The sequence below is a fragment of the Sinohyriopsis cumingii genome, chromosome 8 (assembly GCF_028554795.1).
Source record: "Sinohyriopsis cumingii isolate HCF-2022 chromosome 8, ASM2855479v2, whole genome shotgun sequence".
In the NCBI taxonomy this organism is placed as follows: domain Eukaryota; kingdom Metazoa; phylum Mollusca; class Bivalvia; order Unionida; family Unionidae; genus Sinohyriopsis; species Sinohyriopsis cumingii.
The window spans coordinates 16,357,152-16,381,566 of record NC_142968.1 but is presented as its reverse complement, the minus strand read 5'-3'; the positions used below and the strand labels follow the sequence as shown (position 1 = coordinate 16,381,566).

Genomic DNA, 24,415 nt, shown 5'->3' with positions numbered 1-24,415 from the left:
TTGAGAAACACAATTTCTCCCTTGAACTGAGAAACCCCATTCATTTTTCAAATGCATACAAATTAATGTTGATTGGCGACATCCATCCATGTGATAACCGATTTCACTCGAAAGCTGGAACACAAGATTCAATGTTATTACCATTGTTTACATGAGAAGCCAACACCACTCTGTTGGATATGGTAGGTGATCCTTGTATGATACGTTTTTTTATATTTGGATTTTATACTCTGCCTAGCATTTATGAACATTTTGTTCTTTAACCCTTTACCTCAGTGAGCATAGTTACAAAGTGCAGCACACTATAAATAGAACACCTGTTACCTATTCGACTCCATACACATAGGCCTGCCTGTTTACAATGTAGTGTATGTTACATTTAACATCAATTTTAACCATTTTACATTTTTGATACACATCTATTATGTGTGGAAAAATTTAAGAGTCAAGTCCGATTGTTATAGCTGTGTAATTATTTTTCACAGAAGAAGTTTTTATGTGCTTTAAAATCTTGAGAGAACTCGTTCAACGTCATGTCAATGAGGCAGCGTGACCAACCGTAGCTGCCATTTCTCATACTCGAAATTTACAAGTTTTTCGTCTGCATCTACATCACCAAGTCATCTGAATTTGATAATTTATAAAAACTAATTGCTGCCTACATCAATATCAGAGCCTTTACCTAAGTTATTGAATCTTTCATAGTTGTGATTCTAATCGTGAAAACTTTGTAAGTACTGAATGAAATCCGCGACTGCCATTTTGGAGAGTGGAGATTACGACCCAATTACTTTAAATAGCAGATATCGACCTGAGCATAAACAGTGACCTTGTGATCTGACGTAATTGTCATTGGCAGAAATGAATGTAGTATCTAATAGGGGGTTTTCCCTGAAGGTGGCGTTACAAAAACCAGCTTAAAATGGCTGATATTTACAGCAGATGTCAAAAGGCGCTTCCATGCGAATGGAGTAGAGACGTCAAAAGGCGCTTTCATGCGAATGGTGTAGACGCATCCAAAGACATAAAGGATTAAAGGCATAACTGACATACATTACTTTTCACAAGTCTACGTTAAATGCTTACCAGTTAATAAGAAATCCACAACAACAGGGGTGTCTTCAGCCCAAGTTCACCCTTCAAAGAATTCCAACATCACAGCTGATCAACAGTATTCACCAGAGTCTCATTTTTATCAAATTCATGCTTTTTCTTCTCAGGTCTGCTAGAAAACGCAGACATGTTGCTCTTCATTTCCTCTCGAATCGAACTGTCTGCCATCTGCAAAAGTTATTCGTCACTGATGGAATTTGTTAATTGTATTACATCACTAGTTTTGGAGCACTCCCAAAAGAGAATGGAATTATGAATTCAGTGACCGAATTAATAGGTGGCTCCTCTTAATTATAAATGGAATATTTTGACATCATTTAAGCCTATCATCCTGATTATTTCAAAGAACAGTTTATGTCACTTTTTTAGTTTTTAAACAAATCATAATCTTCTTTCCAGACTAGCTAGATTGGAAGAATGGTGAAATATATGAAAAACTGGTGGCATTGGGGCTTTAAGGGTCTTTGGTTTTACTTTTATAGAATTATTATCATTGCTGCTATAGTAAATTTGTGTAACTTGAGGTACAACAAGAGCTTCAGTTTTCAAAATGGTATGGTACAATCATGTCCTTCCTTATTTATTATTTAATAAAATCAACTTTCTCCTTTTTCCCCCCAAATATAATAGAAAGTAATGCATGCATACTATCCTTACATCTTATTGTTGTTCATGAGGTTAATTACAAATCTTGAATCCTGTACAGCATTTTCAATGTATTTTATTATGCAGGCCAAAATTCAACTTTCAAATGAGCAGCAGATTTTGGGAGATTATATTTGCCAGGGGATCAATGCTGCTGGAACAAACAATATCACCATTAGAATGCTAAAAGCAGGTAGGCAACATTGTCTTTTAATTTGTTCTGATACGATGACTTTGGTTGTATATTATTTAGTTTTCCTTCTGTCCATTCATGTAGAGTGAACTCAGGGAGCTAAGTTGGTAGAGTGTTAGATTCTTAATCCAATTGCTAAGCATTCAGTAAGCATCCAGGTAAGTCCAGGTCAATTGCCTCGGTGTGGCCTTGGCAAATGTGTGTGTTTGTGTGGGGGGATTTAAATTTTTAATGTAGCTTTAACAATTTTCCAGTCATATCACTATGATGTCTGCAGTGTGGCAGATTAAAGTGATGTCTAGCTCTGGGGCATCATGCCCGCAGACATGTAGCATGATGTCCCCCACCCAGTCACATTATCCTGACACCAGACCAGCCAGTCCTAACACTAACCTCTTAATGATGAGTGCCTAGCGAGGCAGCTGTTAGTACCATTTTTGGAAGTCTTTTGTATGACTCAACCGGGGTTCGAAACCACGACCTCCCGCATCCGGGGCAGACACACTAACCACTAGGCCACCGCTGTTAAAAGAGACTGGCTGAACCTAATTTTTCTGCTTTAGATACAAACAAAACTAAATTTGAAAAGTGCTGTACATGTATGCCACAACCATATGCACAGGTGACAAAATAGATCATGGCTTCTGTGGACTGCATGTGATGTAGCTAGTGATGTATGACTTTTACAGGAAAGTTGGAAAAATGAAAATCAGAAGGCATAATATAATAATCTTCCAGAGTTGGGACGTACTAAGAGATAGGCATGGAACAACCCAAGCAATTGGGATTTTTTTTCTTCTCCCAGTGTGATAGTTAATAGGTCTGCTGAACACGTATCCTAAATCAGTCTTAGCATAATAGTGCAAACATTATTGGCTATACCATGCCATGGAAATTGGAGCTAAGTGCATTCCTCACGGACACCATGGAGGCAGACCCATGCTGGCCTAAGCAAGGTGTAAACCTGTAGCCATGCAAAAATGGCACTTAAGACTGTCCTACAATTCCTGATATCCTGTGATCTTGCTGAGGACCTTGTGCATGAAACTTGAGAAAAGACTGATTGCATTGATTAAACAATATTTAATTGTGTATTTCTTTGTGGAAAAGCGAACTTAACCTGTCGAGTCAGCAATGTTGTCTAGTGTTATGCAGGTTACTTTTGGTGTCCATTATTGTCAAGGACTGTGGAAAGGATGTAATGAAGGAAAAAAATGAGTGGGACTTTTGTGTACATGAGTTGATTTAATTACAATTCATTTTATAGATCTATGTACCTTTTTGTAAAGATTCATGAGATATTTCTACCTGTACCTGTCTTATCTGGTAGAATATTACTGTATATACTCACGTATAAGCAAAGTAATTTTTTAAACAATAAAGGCCTGGAAGTGGGGAGGGGGGTCAGCTTATCCAGCTTGGAAGTCTAAGATTTTTTTTTGTTCACTACCATAATGGCTGTAAATTTTGAGACCAGAAAACATAATTTTTTCCGTGTCCTAAGACATATATGCACATGAAGAAAGAAAAATACATTGTCTATGTCTTAACACTTAATAAACTATTATAAACTACTATATTGCTATTGCTATTATTTTGCATGTGCATATTTTCTGATTACTCCAAAACGAAATTAAATATAGGTATATAATAGACTTCATAATTCACTGGCAGGTTCGAGGTTACTTGGGAGACCAGGCTGTTCTATAATGTACAGTACTTAAACAATGCAAATTGTGCCTAGTGTCAATTTAATCCTTGTTTATTCCCAAACATATTAGATGCAGATTTTGCTTTATTCAATTTTTTGCCCAAATCGCATTCTTCCAGATAACACTTCAGCTAGTCAGTAGTAGCTGTTTCATTTACGTTGATACACATGCTCATGAGTTACTCTTTTTCAATGATATAAGTGATGCTGCAAATTGAATTAATCTTTATGAAAAGATACCCACGTTCAAATGTGCAAGGCACAACCAGCATAACTGTTACATGTTTATGAAAGATTGGTAATAATAAAGGCTAAATTCTGAATATAGATCAACTAAGATCACCTTCAATTTACTTTTGTGTTTTGGCTGAACAAAATCATAATTTTCCACACAGTTGAAAGCTAGATGTTTCAGCATCTCCTTTGTTTATATTTGGCAGATTTGTCCTTTGTTTTCCGACAGCAATACAGGCCAGATAATCATTAAAACCCTGAAACTGGCTTTGAATAAGAGGCAATTTTAACTGGCAACTACACCAGTACTTTGTGTAATTGCCTTTCACTCCATAATATTATCATGATTACTGTAGTTTTGTAAAACTGGATTTAAGGCCACTTGCATCAAAGCAAACTACATCCAAGTTTTTACAGTATTAGCATAATTTTTGAAGCATTGTTTTTGAAAGTTAATTATTGTATTTTGGATTTATCATTAAAGTTTAGTGCAGTGGTGCCCATGTTTTGAATCCAATGGATGTACTTCATTCGGCAGAATGTGCTTCATTCAGCACGTGTTTAAACCAATCATGTACATGCTCTGGCGCCATTACGTAAATATGCTCACCAGCCTAATTGCGAGCGTTGAATCCCACAATATTGTTGTTCATTGTTGGCATAGTGGGATAATATTTTAATGAGTTAGGTATATACAGTTTCAAGGCAAAATAAAAACGTAATTACTGTTGCACTGATATTCAAAGTATAATGCAATAATGCATAGACAAACGATAATCTACTTGAAAGGGAGAGGTAACCCACGAATGCTCAATTCTTGTTACTGTCCTAAGAAAATCTGAATTAGGCAAACACAGTAAGAAAACAGAAAATTTAAAAAATGTCTTTTCAAACAAATTTATACAATCTTTATGTAATAATCGTACATGCCAACCCCAAGAGAGTTATATGGGTAATTTTCTCTAATGTCAGTTTGCCTAAATAAATGCATTCGAACTTACAGCGTGTATCTTCTGATATCATCTCAGACTACAGGGTCGGCTTATATACAGGTCATGTACTTTTTAGTGTTTATACCTATTCATTTTGTGGGGGGCAGCTTGTATGCGAATGGGTTTATACTCGAGTATATATGCAAAATACTTGAGTCTGTTTGCCATTGTTTGTTGGAATAATAAATACTTCACCATGATTAGCAATCATAATTTCTTTTTTTTAATTCTTACAAAAATATCCTTTGGAAAAAGGAATTTGCTTTTAAAATCCAAATCTAATCTTGAAAATAAATACCAGAAATGGTAAATTGTGATTCATACAACCTTGAAAAATCCTTGAAATTGAGGGTTGCCTTGAAATTTCATGGTATTTCCAACATTTTATTTATATCTTTGAAAAGTCCATGAATTTTGGAAAAATCCTTGCATTTTTTTAGGGAGTACAAAACAAAAAATAAATATTGTTTTTTAAGTTTGGCTTTTATCTGGTTTCAGAAATGGTGGGGGGGGGGCAAATTTCTTAGCACAGTAAAAAATTGTATTGGCTTCTTTGTTTTTAAATGCCATGATCTAAATAGATTTTCATGCCAACTCAGCTCCATCAACCATCAGCCTCAGAAAGCCTGGAATCAGGAAAAAAATGGAAGAACAAAAACTTTGAAACAACAGTTTCTCAGAAGCATGATAAAGTTAGATGGCATCCTGGCATAATAGCCTTTCAGTATGGGTTAAGTGTGTACCATGAAATATGGATGAAGATACCATAGTATGCAGAAACCATGAAATGGTTGTTTTCATAAAATATTCAGTCCACATTATTTCAAGAAAGCTTAGAGAGCATAGTACTGACCATTTGGCTGTTAGGCAAATTGCAGCCAGAGGAGCAATCTCTGTCCTGGGCCTCTTGCTTACACATTTTTTAAAATATTAGCACATTTCAGCAATAAACCTCTCGAGATGGTCAAATCAGATTTGGTGGGCATCGTTTTATTGCATATATAGATGATCTGATCAGCTTTCAAGTTTTTTTAATGCAATTTTTAAATATTTGTTCTTTTGTATTTTAACCTTTAAAACTTTGTAGGACCATGCAAATACCACATCAGGTAGATGAATAAAGTCTGGACTGGTTAATTGTATTTTTATATAGATACACTGATTGAATTTTCATGCAATTAATGCAATATTTCAAATTGTATTAGAATTTGATTGTTGACTGAGACATGCATGTATGCAGATAAAAATCTGGTCTATCATTTTTTGTACATAGAGACATTTGTTTTTCAATATGTTTGCCTATGTCAAATAAAGCCTTGATGACCATGGGATTAAGTTTATGGCCAGGATCATTGCATGTCAGCCAAACTCAATCTTCTCATTTCCATGTCCCGAAAGTTTCATTTTGTACTAAATGCCTCTTTTTATTTATAGAGAATCCGCCTGCACCTCTTGTGTCAGTGGATTACTATACTGCTCGTACCATTCGGCTTGGTATCAATGTTCCCAGTGTTCGAGGTCCTCCTGTCACGAAATTTATAATCAAATACAAGGCCCAAGGCTCAAATGAAAATCCAATGACTGTTGAGGCTCCAGTTGGTAAGTTTGTTACAAACAAGGTCACTATCACCATGTAGTCATAACTGATCATAACCAACACTCTGGTCATGATAAAAGATGATCCTACTACGTGGGTAAATCACTGGTGTTTGATGTGGACTGGTGACTCAGTTTACATCTGTGCATTGATCTATCACCACTGTTTCTGACTTCCAAGAACTTGAACTCCAAACTTAAAATGTTGCATGCTCAGTAGCATTATTGTAGTACAAGTAATTTTTTTCTGCAATTATTTTGAGGAAAATAAGATTTCCATTTAAATTTTCAACACTGTAAAACTAAATAAGGAACTCTGTATTGTTAAAACTATGGTAAGAAGAACAAGTAAAGTAAAGTTATATGCAGAAACTTAATATGACTGAATATGCAATGCATAAATTTGATATCATTGTCCTCAGTAGGCAAACTTTAATAAGCAATAAAATGGCTTGTTTCATTTGGTATGGAATTGTGAAGATGTACATGTATCACAATAGGCACTGGACTGCTTGAAGATGAGGTATATTCTTTCATACACCATTGTACATGTATCACAATAGGCACTGGACTGCTTGAAGATGAGGTATATTCTTTGATACACCATTGTACATGTATCACAATAGGCACTGGACTGCTTGAAGATGAGGTATATTCTTTGATACACCATTGCATGGTTCAGTCCAACTTCTCAAAAACTGTGCAAAAGAATTGTCTGCAAAAACCACGTATGAATAATACTAGCAAGCATACCTTTGTTTGCTACATTGTCTCTATTTTAGAACTTACTTCAGTTTATTTAATCCTCCTATATATTCAGGTCTAGAAAATATCTTGCACAGCAAAAAAGATATATTTGTATAGCTTTCAGTGGCAATTTGTGTCCCATGACTGTTATCATGGCTCATGTACTTGCCTGGTATCATGGTTTCATATTGCCTTAGTGAAATAATAATTTTCAGGTGAGAGGAGTATCCAAATGGTGGGTTTTATTTGTTTTTCATTTAGCTTTAATTACTTTCTTTTAAGTGAAATTTATCTTGAATGGCCTCTTATAGTTCATCCCTTAGTTGTCTCCTTGGATTCTTTTTACTGTATTCTTGATTAGCACTGTTTTCCATAACTTTAAGTGCCATTTTTTAATGGATCAATTTTTATCTACAGAGTGGAGAATCTACGTAGATGACCAGCCTGTGCCCAGGACGTACTACACATTGGAAAGCCTAACTGTAAAGACCAATTATATCATCACTGTCACAGCTGTCAATGATGTGGGTGAAAGCGCTCCATCTGAGTTCACCCAGACGACTAGGCCTTATAGTTAGTAACCACAAATTTCCCTTTCAGATCACATTTATTAGACAGCTAGCCTGTCTTGAACCTACTGATATCCATGCAACTGAATTCTTAAAGGAATTAGCCTCAGTTACATTTCCACTAATCTTAAGATACGATATGTAGCTGTAGCTGTGAAAATTTACATCATCAACATGGATGATACATTATCTTTAGGTTACTCAAAGGTTTTGGTTTGATGCTTTAAGGCACATCAACACAAGTATGATATTTCATGCTGAGGCAATTGGAGTCAAGTGCCTTGTCAATGAATGTACCATGGTAGCTGTCCAAGGCTGGTCCAATGGTAGGATTCGAATCCAAACCATTTGTTCTGGCACACTAACTAGTGAACCATCTTGGCTCCTGTAATTACTAGCATTAGATATCAGCAGCTCCCATCGAATGTGATACATATTATGATAGCAACTCATATATATTGGTAATATGTTATGTGAGGGTTGATTTCAGCGACTTGCTTTCTTAAATGTGTTGACATGTTTTCTGCTGAACGTATCTTTTTCATTTCTATACAATTTGCACTTGATCACCTTCCTACCGGACTGTATGAAGTGTAATAAAATGTGTGAATAATTTTTTTGTAAGACATTCTGACGATTTAATTAGCAATATTAGAAATTGAGACACCTTGTTCTTTACCATGCTTGTTTGGTATCAGATAGATGGGATTTTAAACTAATAGGGAAGTGTTCAGCCATTTTAATTGAAACAACAAAATAACTCTAACTGTAACAAAATAGTTTACTTAATGTTAAAGAAAGAATGGACAAGAATTTGCTTATTTTCATGTCTGCAACATTAGTAATAGAGATAGGTGTCATGGACTGAATTTTAGTAGTAGAGACAGGTGTGATGGACTGAATTTTAGTAGTAGAGACAGGTGTGATGGACTGAATTTCAGTAGTAGAGACAGGTGTGATGGACTGAATTTTAGTAGTAGAGACAGGTGTGATGGACTGAATTTCAGTAGTAGAGACAGGTGTGATGGACTGAATTTTAGTAGTAGAGACAGGTGTGATGGACTGAATTTCAGTAGTAGAGACAGGTGTGATGGACTGAATTTTAGTAGTAGAGACAGGTGTGATGGACTGAATTTCAGTAGTAGAGACAGGTGTGATGGACTGAATTTTAGTAGTAGAGACAGGTGTGATGGACTGAATTTTAGCTCACCTGGCCATAAGGTATTGTCTTTCTTCCTGTTCAATTACTATCTACACCTTCTCAAAAATTTAAAAAACAAAATTTGAATTTTTTTGAAAAATTGGACATGTTCTTTTAAATTGTTCAGATAATGACAATCCACCATCAGAAATGGCCAGCAGTACTAAAAATAGACCTTTAAATGATGTCTTCTTGAAAACTGCTCAACAGTATTCACCTATCAGATATGACAGAATGTGTCCTTTTGTAAAACTGGAGTATTGACCTTTCCTTTTGCAAAACTCTTGGTCCTAACATCAAAATATTGAAATGACTTCAAAACCTCTCGACAGAATGAGAACCAATTAGACTAAAGGGATCTTGGCTTGAAGGTGTTTCAGATTTGACAGAAAGGATCTTGGCATTAAGGTGATTTAAATTTGACTTAAAAGAATCTTGGCATTAAGGTGATTCAAATTTGACAGAAAGGATCTTGGCTTGAAGGTGTTTCAGATTTGACTAAAAGAATCTTGGCATGAATGTGATTCAAATTTGACTAAAATAATCTTGGCATTAAGGTGATTTAAATTTGACGAAAAGGATATTGGCATTAAGGTGATTCAAATTTGACTAAAAGAATATTGGCATTAAGGTGATTGAAATTTGACTAAAAGAAGCTTGGCATTAAGGTGATTCAAATTTGACTAAAAGGATCTTGGTATGAATGTGATTCAAATTTGACAGAAAGGATCTTGGCTTGAAGGGTTTTCAAAATTTGACAAATGATCTTCTCATGAAGGTGTTTCAGATGTATTCAAATGATGATCTTCAGTTGTATATGATGACCATTGCTAAACATAAACAACAAACCAATTGAGAATTACTTCTGCTCAACAAAATTTGACTACAAGTTGATTAATAATAATAATAATAATGCTTTATTTATAGAGGGTGATTCATTAGTCAAGGACTATTCTCCCTTGAGGCCCTCTTAAGGAGGATATAACAATGCACATTATATGACGATAGCAGTAATTACTGTTTATTCTAACATGTTTAGTATTAAAATACTAAATTCCATTATCTATTAGAAACACATACATGCTCATGATATCTCTTATTCCACAGAACTGTACTGTATTGGAAGCTCTTTTTAAATTGCTCTGTTCTTGGTTTTGGTGCTAGGAGGTTTCGATGTTATATTGATCTCAACTGGTATTGTGTTGAAAAAGGCCTGAATAAGTCCTGAAGATACTCTTGTGCAGTTCCTTGTAGACATTTATATAAAAGAACTGCCTTGTGAAAATCTATCCTGTCATATATTGTGAACCATTTAAGTTCTTTAAATAATGCTTGGGTGTATTTTGGTGTTTAACCCTTTTTTGTTTTAATTGGGGCATGCTTGTCTAAGGCTGCAATGAACATCCAGTACCATTTGTCTAAGGCAATGTTGACATCAGCTGTATTGCAGACTGACTGGAAGGGTTTGCAAACTTAATCATTTAAGAACATTTCCTCATTTCCTCATCAAAAAGTCCCTGTATTGTATTTCAGTGTGTTGACCATTTTTAGATGATTTTGGAACATGTCTAATTATACAGACTGGGTTGTGGTCACCCAGGGCATATACTGGTACATTAATTTTACTTATGTTTTCAGGTTTATTAGTATAGACATGATCAATGATAGTAACACTTTTATCTGTTACTCTGGTTGGGGTGTTAATTAATTGTGTAAAGTTGTATGTTTCAAAGTTACTTATCCATGTTAATGGTGGAGTTTTCATGTAGTCAGTTTTAAAATCACCTAATATAATAGTTTCTAAATCTTCCTTTAGTAATGCTTTTTGAATTTGCACCTCAAATCTATCAATCCAATCAGCTGTGGAACTAGGTGTCCTGTAAACTGAACATAAGAGTATTGGCTTTGATTGAGCAAGGGTTACTTCAATCCAGATATTCTACACCCCAGTAGTCTCTAGATCAACACATATGTTATGACTAATGGAACTGTCTACATAGAGAAGAATACACCCACCCACTCTCCATGGATTCCCTGTCTTTTCTTTCAGTGTTGAATCCCTGTGTTTGGGGAGCCAAATCATCAGTATCATCAGAAAAAAAGGTTTCACATAGACCTTGAATATTGACTGATCTAGTTTGCTGTAATATTAACTTTATCTCATTCAGTTTAGGGAGGATGTGTTGAATATTTAGGTTGATTACTTCCAGACCTCTTTTGAGGAGGCCAAAGACATGACAAGGATTGATTTTCAGACAAGGTAGTATGCAGTGTATTGTTTTTAGACTTGACAGATTTCTTTTAATTGCCTTGATTATTTGCATAAACGCATGAAGAAGATAACATACAAGATCCATCTGTTGTGCCATGACCACATGTAGTGGATACATCAGAATGTTCAATATGAGACTGATTTACAGATCTACAAGAAGACTTTGATATATTAGACACATGAGGAGCCTCAGAGGGATAATTAACTTGAACAGTATCACATAGTTGTTTACATGTTAACAAGTTGCACTTTGAACACAAATCAAATAGTGCCTGAAACCTTTTTATAGAATTATAATTATTGCATTGAAAAGTATACACATATTCAAATGCATTTTGTTGCTGGATATGTGTTTCATAGGCCTATACATCATTGCCTTATACCTATTGGTATGTGCACAACAACTTTTACTTGTGTCCTAGTTCATTACAAAGATGGCAACATATCTGTTTTCCATGCAGACACCGCTGTGTTCATGACAGTGCTCTCCACAATACAAGCAGTTTTCTGACTCATGCCTAACCCCTTTTATAAGTCTGATGTACTGGTCTGTTGAAAGCTTCTTTGCATAAAGGGCTTTATATTTTTGACTAGTATTGTTAATCCACCATCAGACATGACTGCCATTGCTCAAAATAGAAAAAACTTGAATTCTTCTGCGTAGCTAAAATTGACCAAACTAAACAAAAAGCTGGCACTAAAAGCTGGTACTATTGTCAAGCTCAGATCAGCGCTCTCTCTCTCTCTCTCTCTCTCTCTCTCTCTCTTATATATTCTCATATATATATAAATATTAGGACAGGTTGACTGTATATGGTCTTGGGGAATATAAAAAATCACATGAACATTAGTATGTCCTCGAAGCATTTCTTTACCTTCTGCAGTTGCAGTTAATGAGTGAATTTGAATTCACAACACAAACTCATGTGTCAACTGATGGGGAAGTTGTATCAGATCCACTCATGTTTTTTATTAATTATTCTCTTCATTTCATCAATGGCATTTGGTAATTGAACAAGTTTGAGATTTTGTTTCCAGTGGTTTTATCCTTTTCTTTGTGTGTATCAAGTTTTTAATGGTTTGGTGAAAAACATTTTTGAGAACTCTGTTTTGTGGATTCCGATATAGGTTATATTATTTTAATTAAAAATTCACTGTTTATTGGGTATTTTTTATTTTATGGTTGTTGAACTTCACAAAATTGAAAATTGATGCCTACATAAAAAATAAAAGATAGTTTACTCACCTTATGACAGAACTGGCAACATTTGTTTTCCCTAATGACATTGTCATTGACATGCTGTTGCAATGTATATTACAGCACCATATCTAACTCTTTCAACACAACAGTAATCATGCTAATTGATGTAGACACTGTTAATTTTATATTCTTATGTTTCTTGCAGGTGTCCCTCAGTCAGTGGTGATTACATCTCCTTTTCCTGACAGTACGAGTCCAACATCATTCCTGCTGATGTGGAATAAACCAGATGATGGAGGATCTGAGATACAGAAATACATTCTCAATTATCGAGAGGTAAGAAGATTAATGGTACTGAACTAGACGTACAAGTTCAAACTTTGATGTAATTCGATCAAGTTTGGTTTTCTTAATTTCTTTTAGAAATGAACCTTCATCAGTTACTATTGTTGCTGATGATTTACTTCACACGGCTTTTTGCCAACATTAAAATCACAAATTATTACTCCTGTCCTAGAAGGAAAACAGTTCAGTAAAACAATTGCACAGAATTCAGATTATCACTGAAGGATGATTTGTTGGAATCAATAATGATTGAAGAAAGAAAAGTGTGGAAAAAGCTCCTATAAACAGCCTGTATCTGAGTGTGTGTTGCATTCTTGCCCCTTCTAAATGGAAAAGGGTGCCCATTCAGAAAGTGCAAGAATGCATGTGACTTTGACATCAAATAATTAAGTTATTGTCCTACTTTACTGATGGTTGTAGATGTTGTAAATAGTTACATATGCATTAAAGTTTTAAAAATGAGTATTTGTTCCTGAAAATCTGTATTTTTGTCATAAGCAGTCATAATTTTTGTACTCTGGGGTTGGCAGCTGTGTTGTAACAGGCAGTTAAAATAGACCTGCTTAGTTTTATTATGGTAATTATTATGTAACCTTGGGTGTTTACTAATATGTATGAACACAAACAAACCCTCTCTTAATTAGCAACCCCACTCAGTGAAATTGGCAGAGCCCTTAGGAAACATGTCAGTCTGTTCATTCATATACCTGTCCGTCACAAGGGAACATTACTGGGATTAGTTTTTGTTTTTAAGCATTCCATGTTTTCATTTACAGGCATTGTGCCCCCAGATTATCCTCCCTCCTAACTTGGGTTTCTAAATCAGATGTTTACCAAGTTAGTTGGGTTCACGCAAATTTGGTATGTTGCTTGATAATTAGGAGACCTTGTAAGATTTGCAGCAGTAAGTGGCATCATTTACTAGTCATGCCCTCCGCTTGGTCCAGTTTCTGCAGCATAAGTTGACCAATTTTTGGTGTGAGTTCATTCATATTTGTTATCCAGCTTTATGGTATTGAGGCCTTTAATGGCTCAATTACCAGTGTTCTACTTGATCATTTGGAGTAGTTGTGCTCACTCCCATATGCATGTCCTGCTGACTTGGTTTCAGATGATGCAAGTTGATCCTGGTTTGAATTTAATTTCCCAGATTTCTCCATACCATTTACAGGAGTTGAGCCATTTGATTATCTGTCCTATTTTATCGGCTGGTTTTTACAGCCAGACTTGACCAAGGTTTGTTAATTTATCTACAAACTTGGTGTCTGGGTTTTTACAGCCAAACTTGACCAAGGTTTGTTAATTTATCTACAAACTTGGTGTCTGGGTTTTTTACAGCTAAACTTGACCAAGGTTTGTTAATCTATCTACAAACTTGGTGTCTGGGTTTTTTACAGCTAAACTTGACCAAGGTTTGTTAATTTATCTACAAACTTGGTGTCTGGGTTTTTTACAGCTAAACTTGACCAAGGTTTGTTAATTTATCTACAAACTTGGTGTCAGGGTTTTTTACAGCCAAACATGACCAAGGTTTGTTAATTTATCTACAAACTTGGTGTCTGGGTTTTTATTATAAGACCTTGAATAATTTTGTCATTTACAAGAGTTATGCTCCTTGACTCCTGGTTGTGTCTCCATACAAAAATTAACAGTTCACGTTAACGTTAGCTTAATCTCTGTAACCTCAGAATAAAGTCAGAAAGATTTAAAGACATTTTTCAGTATATATTGTATCAAGAAAGGAAAGCAACCTTTTCATGCTAACTAACTCCCAGTTTCCACAAGATGACCAATGGATGTAACCAGTTTAAACTGTCACTGTCGGCAATGCCTCACTAATGAAACTTGTACCGATTTTGACCAACCACTATTTTCAGTTATATAGTAAGTCAAGACATTGATACAGATTGTGCATGCAACATTTACATGATTCCAAGTGAAATTATTTGCCATTTTGTACCATTCATTATTGTTCATTTGATTTTGATATTGTACCTTGGAATATTCACTGGCAAAATTGGTGTGTGCAATTAAATTTTAATTTTTTAGATTTCTTGGGTCATATCAGTAAATGTCAGTTTGGCATTATTTCAACAGTTGGTATTTTTATTGAATGCACTTGTTTGTTTTTATTTTATTCTTTTGATAGTCCCTACAGTGGTGGGGTCCTAAAACCATATAGTCCCTACAGAGATGAGGTCCTAAACCCAGCATGTCAACCATATCCATGATACATAGTGAACTGGCATTACAACTGGAGTCGAACTGACCCAGCGCAATCAATCATGGTGGGCTAGCATTCCACAGCTACACCATATTCTTTGCTGAACATGAATTAGTCCCTACTGATTGCATATCAGACAAGGAGAAAGTTACTGTGTTGTCATTGTTATATGGAATGTTATACCCCTGGACTCTGAGGAGGAGGTCAGTTCCCATGTTGAGATGGACATGCCTGAAGAATCTGACCAGTGGACACAGTTGTCATAGAGTGCAGAAATAATGGGCATCTCCCCCAAACTTTCTCACCACAAGTGCTTAATTGCTTCATCAGAAATGGTCAGGAACATTGTGTCAATTGTCTCCCTACTAGGCCAGGCATCACACATGATATTTTGTCTTTCTGAAATGGCTAAAAGTTACCATGCTTGGGATTTGGTAGACCGTATCAATAGCTGATACCACTGCTCACCATTTGTTGATTATGATTAATATTACCAGGAAGATCGCATGAGTGGTTCTCAGCAGTGGCAGTATTTTTGTGGCCAAAAATAAATTAAAGGCAAGGGGGGGGGGGGGGGGGCAGAGAAAATTAGGTCTCATCTAAACCATCTTCCAAACAGCAGTGACTTTTCAATTCTGGTCACCGCTAAGGTCCTGATTTCTTTTTCACCTGACTTGGATCAGCCTATTCTCTTCAAACAGTTGGATGATCCAAGTTATTTGCAGCACAAGCATCCAGTTAAAGCATTCACTTAAGCTTAAACTGGTTGAGATACTGGTTGCCACTTTGCGATAACAAGGGGAGTAACATGTAAGAGTTACTTCCCTTTGTCTAATTGATGTAAAAACCGGAAGTCTTTTTTTTTTTCTTCCAGTGAGGGATGGTTTTGGAGGTAGCAGCGACTAATCCTAATGTTAGTGTGACTGTGTTCTTGGAGAAACATGATTTACCTTCTGCAGCATTACTTAATCCAGGATTACTAGGTTTCAGCCTAATTGGATTTGATCCTACTTTGGAATGCAACTTTATACAGATGTGGTCTTGAATAAGATGAATTTAAACAAGTTTGATTTCCAGCAATCTTTTGTATCATTTACATGAGTTATGGCCCTTCTTCCCCCCCCCCCCCCCCCATTATAACGTGTGTCATTGTAAAAGAAGGTACTACCATGGACCCCTTGACCAAAATCATTCCATTGTAGAACAGTAACGGTTGAAAGAAAACAAGGTGTAACTTTGCCTTATTGCTTCATTTCCTTTTGAAAATGCTATTATTTTTTTAAAAAATGACATTTCCTGTATACGACAGTTCCATATATTTTGCTACTCTCGCAGTTATATATGTTTACGTTAATCTGCATAATTCGTTTGAGTACATAATGCACTTGGCGGTTATGGACCATGACTACCACATTTTAAGAAGGGAGAGCTCTTTATGGCTTCTGGAGAATAACTTGACTCAAGATCAGCTAGATCTGTATATTGATGAGATATTCAGCATTCCATGACCTCATTTAGACAGACTGATTGCCTATTCTATCTTTTGTTTCTTAGTACAAGTTAACTCATGTTTAAAGGTCCTTCCAATAAAATTTTAGTAGGCAGGGTACTTTGGGATGTATTCATCACTAATGGCTCTGAATATTGCTATTATTATTATTATTATTGTTGTTGTTGTTGTTGTTGTTGTTATTATTTATTATTATTGTTTATGCTATTATTATAAAGAACAAACACCATTCAGACAAATATTAGTGATTCCTTGAACATCCATTATGAGAGGTTTTATAGTGGTTTATTACTCTGTTAGTATTTTAGTCAAATTTACACTGCAATGATCTGTTCATATCTTCAAATGGTTATTTCTCATAGGTGGAAATCATTCCAAATAGAACACAGTATGAACTGTCCAAGCCATTAAGTGGATTTATCAACGTGGACGAAATTCCCCCTTCAGCTGTAAGATATCAACTGTCGTCACTTATACCTGGAACATACTATCAGGTAGAAGTACAGGCTGTAAACACCCAGGGAACATCTGCTCCGCAAAGTTACATCTTCAAGACCAAAGAAGGTAAGTCAGAATTTTTTGTCTCCTGTTTTTATTCAGTGCAGGCTGAATAGTAATTTTGATACAAAGTCTGTTAATGTGTACTTTTCTGCATTAGTAGATAGTAAGATGTCAGTATCATATTTGGAAGTAAGGAGGGGTATGGTGGAGCTGCAGAAATCTTGTCATTGTTTATTCTTACCAGTTGCATGAACCACTCGGAATTTCAGGTTAGCTTTTAATATATAAAACATCTTGTGTTATTTTTGTGCCAAAATCCACCACAGAAATACTTATTTGAATGATACAGATCCAAAAGTCTATTCTGCCATAAAATTGTATGAATGTATGTTGAATCATATAGAAAACAGAACCATAAGTTCAATCCAAGAAAGACTAAATACTTGGAAATATAAATTGGGAATGATTCATTGAAGACAAATGTCATCTCGGTTGATAATTAACATTGTCTTGGAGTGTGTGGTGTACATTACATAATTAGCTAAACGGTACATTTGGATGCATTGGTGGTTACAGTAGCATATTTATATGGCATTTTCCAGATTATTGGCAGGAAATAATGATTGTATTCTGATTGGTTACTGTATATAATGTACACACAAGTGTAAACCTTGTGGATTTGGTTACTGCATATAATGTACACCCAAGTTTGAACAGTGTGGATTTGGTTACTGTATATAATGTACACCCAAGTGTGAGCATTGTCGATTTGGTGACTATATAATGTACACCCAAGTGTGAACCTTGTGGATAGCTGTTCATTATTACTGCCCATCTAGGCTAGTGAGTACATATGGTAGCCTAAATGAGTTGGTTCATATATGTAGCCTAGACCTTCATCATTTGTTTCATTAACCAAGTACATGCAGTAGTCCCTGACAATCACAAATTGGTTAAGCGAATACATATGGTAGTCCAGACCTTCATCAGTTGGTTCATTAACCCTTTACCTCATAGAGCATAGTTACAAAGTGCAGTGTGCTATAAATAGAACACCTGTTACCTATTCGACTCCATACGTATAGGCCTGCCTGTTAACTGTTAAGCAGTTTAGTGTATGTTACGTTTAACAGCCATTTCAACCATTTCCCGTTTTTGGTACACATCTATTATGTGTGGAAAAATTTAAGAGTAAAGTCTGATTGTTATAGCTGTGTAATTATTTTTCACGGAAGAATTTTTTATGTGCTTTAAAATCTTGAGAGAACTCGTTCACCGTCATGTCAGTGAGACCACATGACCAACCGTAGCTGACATTTCTCATACTCGAAATTTACAAGTGTTTGTCCACATCTACATCACTGAGTCATCTGAATTTGATAATTTATAAAAACTAATTGCTGCCTACATCAATATCAGAGCCTTTACCTAAGTTATTGAATCTTTCATAGTTGTGATTCTAATCGTGAAAACTTCGTAAGTACTGAATGAAATCCGCGACTTCCATTTTGGAGAGTGGAGATTACGAACCAGTTACTTTAAATAGCAGATATCGACCAGAGCATAAACAGTGACCATGTGATCTGAAGTAATTGTCATTCGCAGCAATGAATGTAGCATTTAATAGGGGGTTTTCCCTGAAGGTGGCACTACAAAAACCGGCTTAAAATGGCTGATGTTTACAGCAGACATCAAAAGACGCTTCCATGCGAATGGAGTAGAGACGTCAACAGGTGCTTCCATGCGAATGGAATAGAGGTGACCAAAGGTGCTTGCATGACGTAAAGGGTTAAGCAAGTATATATGGTAGCCCAGAACTTCATCAATTGGTTCATTAAGCAAGTACATATGGTAGCCCATACCTTCGTCAATTGATTAAGTAAGTACATATGGTAGCCCAGACCTTCATCAGTTGTTTCATTAAGCAAGCACATCTGGTAGCCCAGACCTTCATCAGTTGTTTCATTAAGCAAGTACATATGGTAGCCCAGACCTTCATCAGTTGGTTTATTAAGCAAGTACATATGGTAGCCCAGACCTTCATCAGTTGGTTTATTAAGCAAGTACATACGGTAGCCCAGACCTTCATCAGTTGATTCATTAAAACGAGTATATAGGTTAGGACACCTGGGTTGTTCTTTAGACATGTTTAAACTTAGGAATCGTTCAATTCAGTTGCAAGTAGGAGACCTGGGTTGTTTTTTGGGCATATTATGACATGAGTATCATTCAAATCACTTGATAAATTTGGCATATCAAGATTTTAGTCATATGTTTGTAATTTCCAATGAGATATAAAAGTAATATCAGTCCTTAAATATATTACACACTGTGTAGGACAGATCTGGTTTTCAAACCACTGTACGACCTAATCAGTGTACCCTCAGTTTTGATCCCTTACGGAGTACATACACCCCTATCTTCAATAATGAGTGGGAATGCTGAGAATGAAGATGTATAGAAAGATACAGGAGAGACAAAAGGTCACAAAACACATCTTGAGTATATAACTGAATTTTTGTCAAAATTCATTTCTTTATAGACAGACAACCATGCATGTACAGGGTACAACTTACGTGAAGTTTTCCCTGTGATATTAACTACTTCATTATTTTGAAGTATATGTAATCTTTTGTATATATCTGGTGTTTTCTAATGACTGTCATCAAATGAAATGTGGCAAAGTCAACACCGTCATGTCATGCAAGAGTTTAGGAAAAAAAATGTTTTATTAATAACATGTATTGATATTAGCATGTGTGATAACTAACCTTGTAATCACAGTGATTATTTGCAATTAACAAGATGTGTTTAATTTTGATCTAGAAAAAGAAGTTATTGCATGCACATGTATTCATACAAGCTTATATTGTCTTTAAAACAGACCACGTATAAGCATGCCAGTGTCTTATATTCTACAGTCCTTCATTACACACTGTTATTTTCTCTACTGGTGATAGATCAGAAGAGTTTGTGATGTTATTTTGTTCGTTGTCTGTCAACTTTCATCCATCATCCGTCTGTCTGTTAGCACAAGTTTGTTATTGCTGTTTCTCATAAACTCTTTGGAAGATTGCCATGAAACTTGAATAAACAATTCAACCCCATGGTCTAGTTGGTCCTAAATGAAAATTGTGCTATGTGGACATCCAGTATGGCTTCTGATGTGGCCATATTGTTAATCTTATTATTACTCTTCCTGAATGGATGATCATGTCATGATGGGGTTTCATGAAAAATTCTGATATTATACCTGGTCTGTTCTGAATGAAGAGATTATAAATATGGCCACAGTGGTCATCTTGCAAATCTTTTTATTGCTACTTCTCCAACATGGATGGTCATTAACAAGCAGTTTTCACGAAAACTCTAATGATGTCTGGTTGGTGATAAATGAAAATCTTGCCCATCTGACATCCAATATGGCCACCTTGACAGTCATCCTGATAATCTTATTGTTACTTCTCCAGACTGCATGTTCATCTTAAGATGGGGTTTCACTGATAAACTTCTCATGATGAATGTAGTTAGTCCTAAATGTAAATGGTGCCAGTCTGATGTCCAGCATAGCTGCCAATATGGCAATATAGAAAATTTTGTGTTTGTTACTCATCCTGAAAAGAAAGTCATATTGACATGGAGTTTACACAAAAAGATTTCTCAAGACATTTGATCCTAAATGAGACGGTGCCAGTATGATTTCCAGTTTGGCTCCTGTTTTGACCATCTTGAAAATCTTGCCACAGCTCCATCGGAACAAAAAGTTTTGGAATTTTTCACTGAAAGACTTCTTATGCTTTGTTGATCATAAATTGATATGGTATTGATCAGATATCTGCTATACGTCCATCTTGAAAATCTTGTTTTCCTATTCCTTTTAAATAGAAAGTCCTTTCGACACAGGATTTTCATCGAGTGAATTGTGATGTATCAATATGTCCACCATGGTGTCATTTCAACTTACCAAATGAATGGCTATATAAATGTAGTGTTTCCACAAGCATTACTTCATATGCTTACCTTGATGGCTGTCTTGAAAATCTTGTCACTACTTCAACTCAATGGATGACCATTTTGCCGTGAGATTTTCACCAAACCACTTATGATGATGTCTACTTTATCCTTTTTTGAAAATGGTGCCCTTCTGACATCCAGTATGTGCATCACCACAGCAGCTAAGTTGACAATCTTGTCATCATTGAAGAATATCAGAAATGGTTTCAACCCTCAACAGATAAAAGGAAGAAATGGTCTTAACTGAAATTAAAGGAAATTCTTTTCACCCAGTAGGGCTTCAGTCACTACCAAGGACTTAAATATATATATATATATATATATATATATATATATATATATATATATATATATATATATATATATATATATATACATACATTTGTCATGATCTCACTTTGTGTCTTTTTTTCTTCCATTTTTATTTATTTAATTTTTTCATTGTCAACTGAAATCTACTTTTTAAGAAATTCAAAAGTCGACATTAATTGAATTGTCTGTGATTTTTAGGAGAAGTAATTTTTCCATCCAATGATACAGAGGGTAAGAGACTACAAAAGGATAAGACCTTTTACATTGTTTTCAGTCTTTTCTTTATTAGTTTTTCATAACGGTACAAATTTTAACTGCAGTTTTGTTTTGAAGTGGTAGCAAGTTTGCTTGTATCTAGTTTTAAAGTCAGAACAGATTGGAAGGATTGCTTGCAAAAGGGCATAGGTTTTGATTAAATATTTCTTAGACTTTTCTACACAAGTTCAGACTTTGTAAAAACAGAACCAGCAAACTTTGAAAATGCTATGAGAATTCAACCGTATCAAGTTAGGTCAGAAATTCTGATTCAGTGTTACGTAAAACTAATATTTTCCAAAATTACGAAGAAAGAAAAATACATCATCTTTTATTGTCTTGACATCTGATATATATATAATATTGAGTTGAAATCTTGAAGTTTTGGCAGGTTTGAATGTTTCAAAGCCATTTTTGTTTCCCTTTCACTGCCGCTAACATTTTTGCATTATTAATAACATGGTTGAATTCTTATCGTTATGTACTCGCTTATAAGTCAAGTCCAACTGCAAACAGTATAGACCCTGATATGCTATTACATAATATAGTGGCAGATCAGGGTCATTGTTTTTTGTTATACTGATTATGATTGTTACAGCGTATAGACCGAGATCTGCCAAAACTTTTTGATGGCAGAGCAGGGTCAGTGCAGTTTGCAGTTGACGGAACTTGTAAGCAGGTATAGTTAGTGCCATGTCTCATGAAATATCTCAGAAACAAAGTATTTTGAACCAAAGCTCAAGCATTTGATTAATGTCTTGGACAAAATTACATTCTTCTGAAAGATGCCTACAGAGTTTATGCATGGTGAGTGTAGAGAAAAACGAGACATTTCTCTGCCTACTGAGTTTATGTGTTGATTGTAGAGAAAATAGGAAAGAAGTTTCTCTTCCTGCAGGGGTTAAGTGGGTGACTAAGTCACCTAAAAGATGTCAACTTCACCTTCTATTAGGAAAGTGAAAACAACTTTGCCCCTGTGATTATTTTTAGAGAAACATTGAATGGCCATCCTTTTTTAGATGCTCCCTTGCCTTGGCCAGGTTAGTTCAGTGTTATGATAAAAATACAGCTCAAGGCAAAAAGTAAGCTTCAAGCTATTAAATAGTTTGTGTTGATATCAATTGCACAGACAAAACTCTTGCACATTCACAGGCTGTGTTTTGATAGCTGATTGGCCATTAACCCTTTCCCAAGTAAGTCCGCAATTATTACTTCCAGATTTCCATAATTTATGCTTTGATGATAAAAATATAAACTTTTTTTTGAAACTTAAACTTATGTAAATTGCAATTTGTGCTTTAAGAATAGAATTGTAGCATGAATATTTTAACTGCCATGTGTACATTATTTTCTTTTAAAAAAAATCAGTTTGGAAGGAACCATAAGTGAACCTGTCATGCTGAAATAATGTCGGACATCGCTGTGTCTGGGAAGTACCACTTTATTAGATTGTCTCTTTTCATAAACCATGGGGTAAATATATTCTGGAAAATATACAATTCATAGAAAGCAGAGTTGAAATATTACGTTATTGAAGATTTAGCATTAAATGCTGTTATGTAGCTCAGAAACATATGGACATTGCTATGTTGTGGAATTCGAGAGACACTGTAAGGTCATGGTCGTATTCTGAGTTCACTCATTTAGTGAAAATATGAAGAAAAAACAACCCAGCAAAGCAAGATACTATTTAACCCAATGTCTAATGTTACACCAAATTTGTAGACAAATAATAAACTCATACATTTGCAATCCTATCAATGGACTGTTGTATTGAAGATATAAAGTGAGTGGTTACATTAAGAAAACCCCTCTTTCTGAAAATAGATGCACTTTTATGTTGGCTGTGTCAATTAGGTTGGAAAAAAAGGGTTTAGTTCAATCAGATACTGACTTAAATTCTTCATTGTGTTGTGTGTGAACAGTTGTGGTAACATTTTATCATTAGCAAAGAAATTGGGACAAACAGTATGATCTGAAAGACGTGTATTTGCACTCGTATGTGGTACAGGGGTTGTTTCAAACAAGTTTAGAAGTCTTTTCAACTGCCATTTTATAGTGAACTTTTATAAAGTAAACAGAAAAATTCTTGATTAAGGGTAGTTAATTAAACATTTGTACTAACTTGCATTTACAATACTGCAATCTAGTTGCTCAGTTAAAATTCATTACAGTGTATAATTTCTGTTCTCTTTTTAAGTCATGTTACCAAAATACACTGAGTATGAAAATTTGTTTCTCAAATTCTTTTTACGAAACCCCAATCAGACTTGATTTGGCAAAAGTAAAGATTTTCAAAAGTGTGTTTCCAAACAGGAAGGCAGCTTTGAAAGTACAAGAGAGACTTTTCAGTTTCTCTGCCTACTGAGCTAATGTGTGTTGACTGTACAGAAAAACAAGAGATAGTTTATCTGCCTGTTGAGTTTATTTGTGTTGATTGTAAAGAAAAACGTGCAAATTTTCTCTGCCTACTGAAACTGCGTGTGTTGATTGTAGCAAAATACATGAGAGAAGTTTCTCTGCCTACTGAATCTGTGTGTTGATTGTAGTGAAATACATGAGAGAAGTTTCTCTGCCTACTGATTCTATGCGTGTTGATTGTAGCAAAATACATGAGAATTTTCTATGCCTACTGAATCTATGCGTGTTGATTGTTGTGAAAAACATGAGAGAAGTTTCTCTGCCTACTGAATCTGTGTGTGTTGATTGTAAAGATAAACATGAGAGAAGTTTCTCTGCCTACTGAATATGTGTGTGTTGATTGTAAAGATAAACATGAG

At 35.2% G+C, this 24,415-nt stretch overlaps 1 protein-coding gene across 5 annotated transcripts in view; it reads left to right on the top strand.

The window, feature by feature from the left end:
* Positions 1-24,415, top strand: part of LOC149793042 (neural cell adhesion molecule 2-like) — a 166,735-nt gene that overhangs the window by 89,215 nt on the left and 53,105 nt on the right. For 3 of the 5 annotated variants that reach the window (XR_016422704.1, XM_089966936.1, XM_089966937.1), the window contains exons 11-15: positions 1,846-1,951; positions 6,323-6,487; positions 7,649-7,804; positions 12,680-12,810; positions 16,916-17,117. Coding sequence is in view for 3 of the 5 variants with exons in the window: in XM_089966936.1 (XP_089823062.1) it covers positions 1,846-1,951; positions 6,323-6,487; positions 7,649-7,804; positions 12,680-12,810; positions 16,916-17,117 (760 nt within the window). In the remaining 2 variants the exon portion in view is untranslated. Of the gene's footprint in view, positions 1-1,845; positions 1,952-6,322; positions 6,488-7,648; positions 7,805-12,679; positions 12,811-16,915; positions 17,118-21,578; positions 21,612-24,415 lie in introns of all 5 variants that reach the window. The other 2 variants (XR_016422703.1, XM_089966935.1) reach the window with 1 other exon arrangement.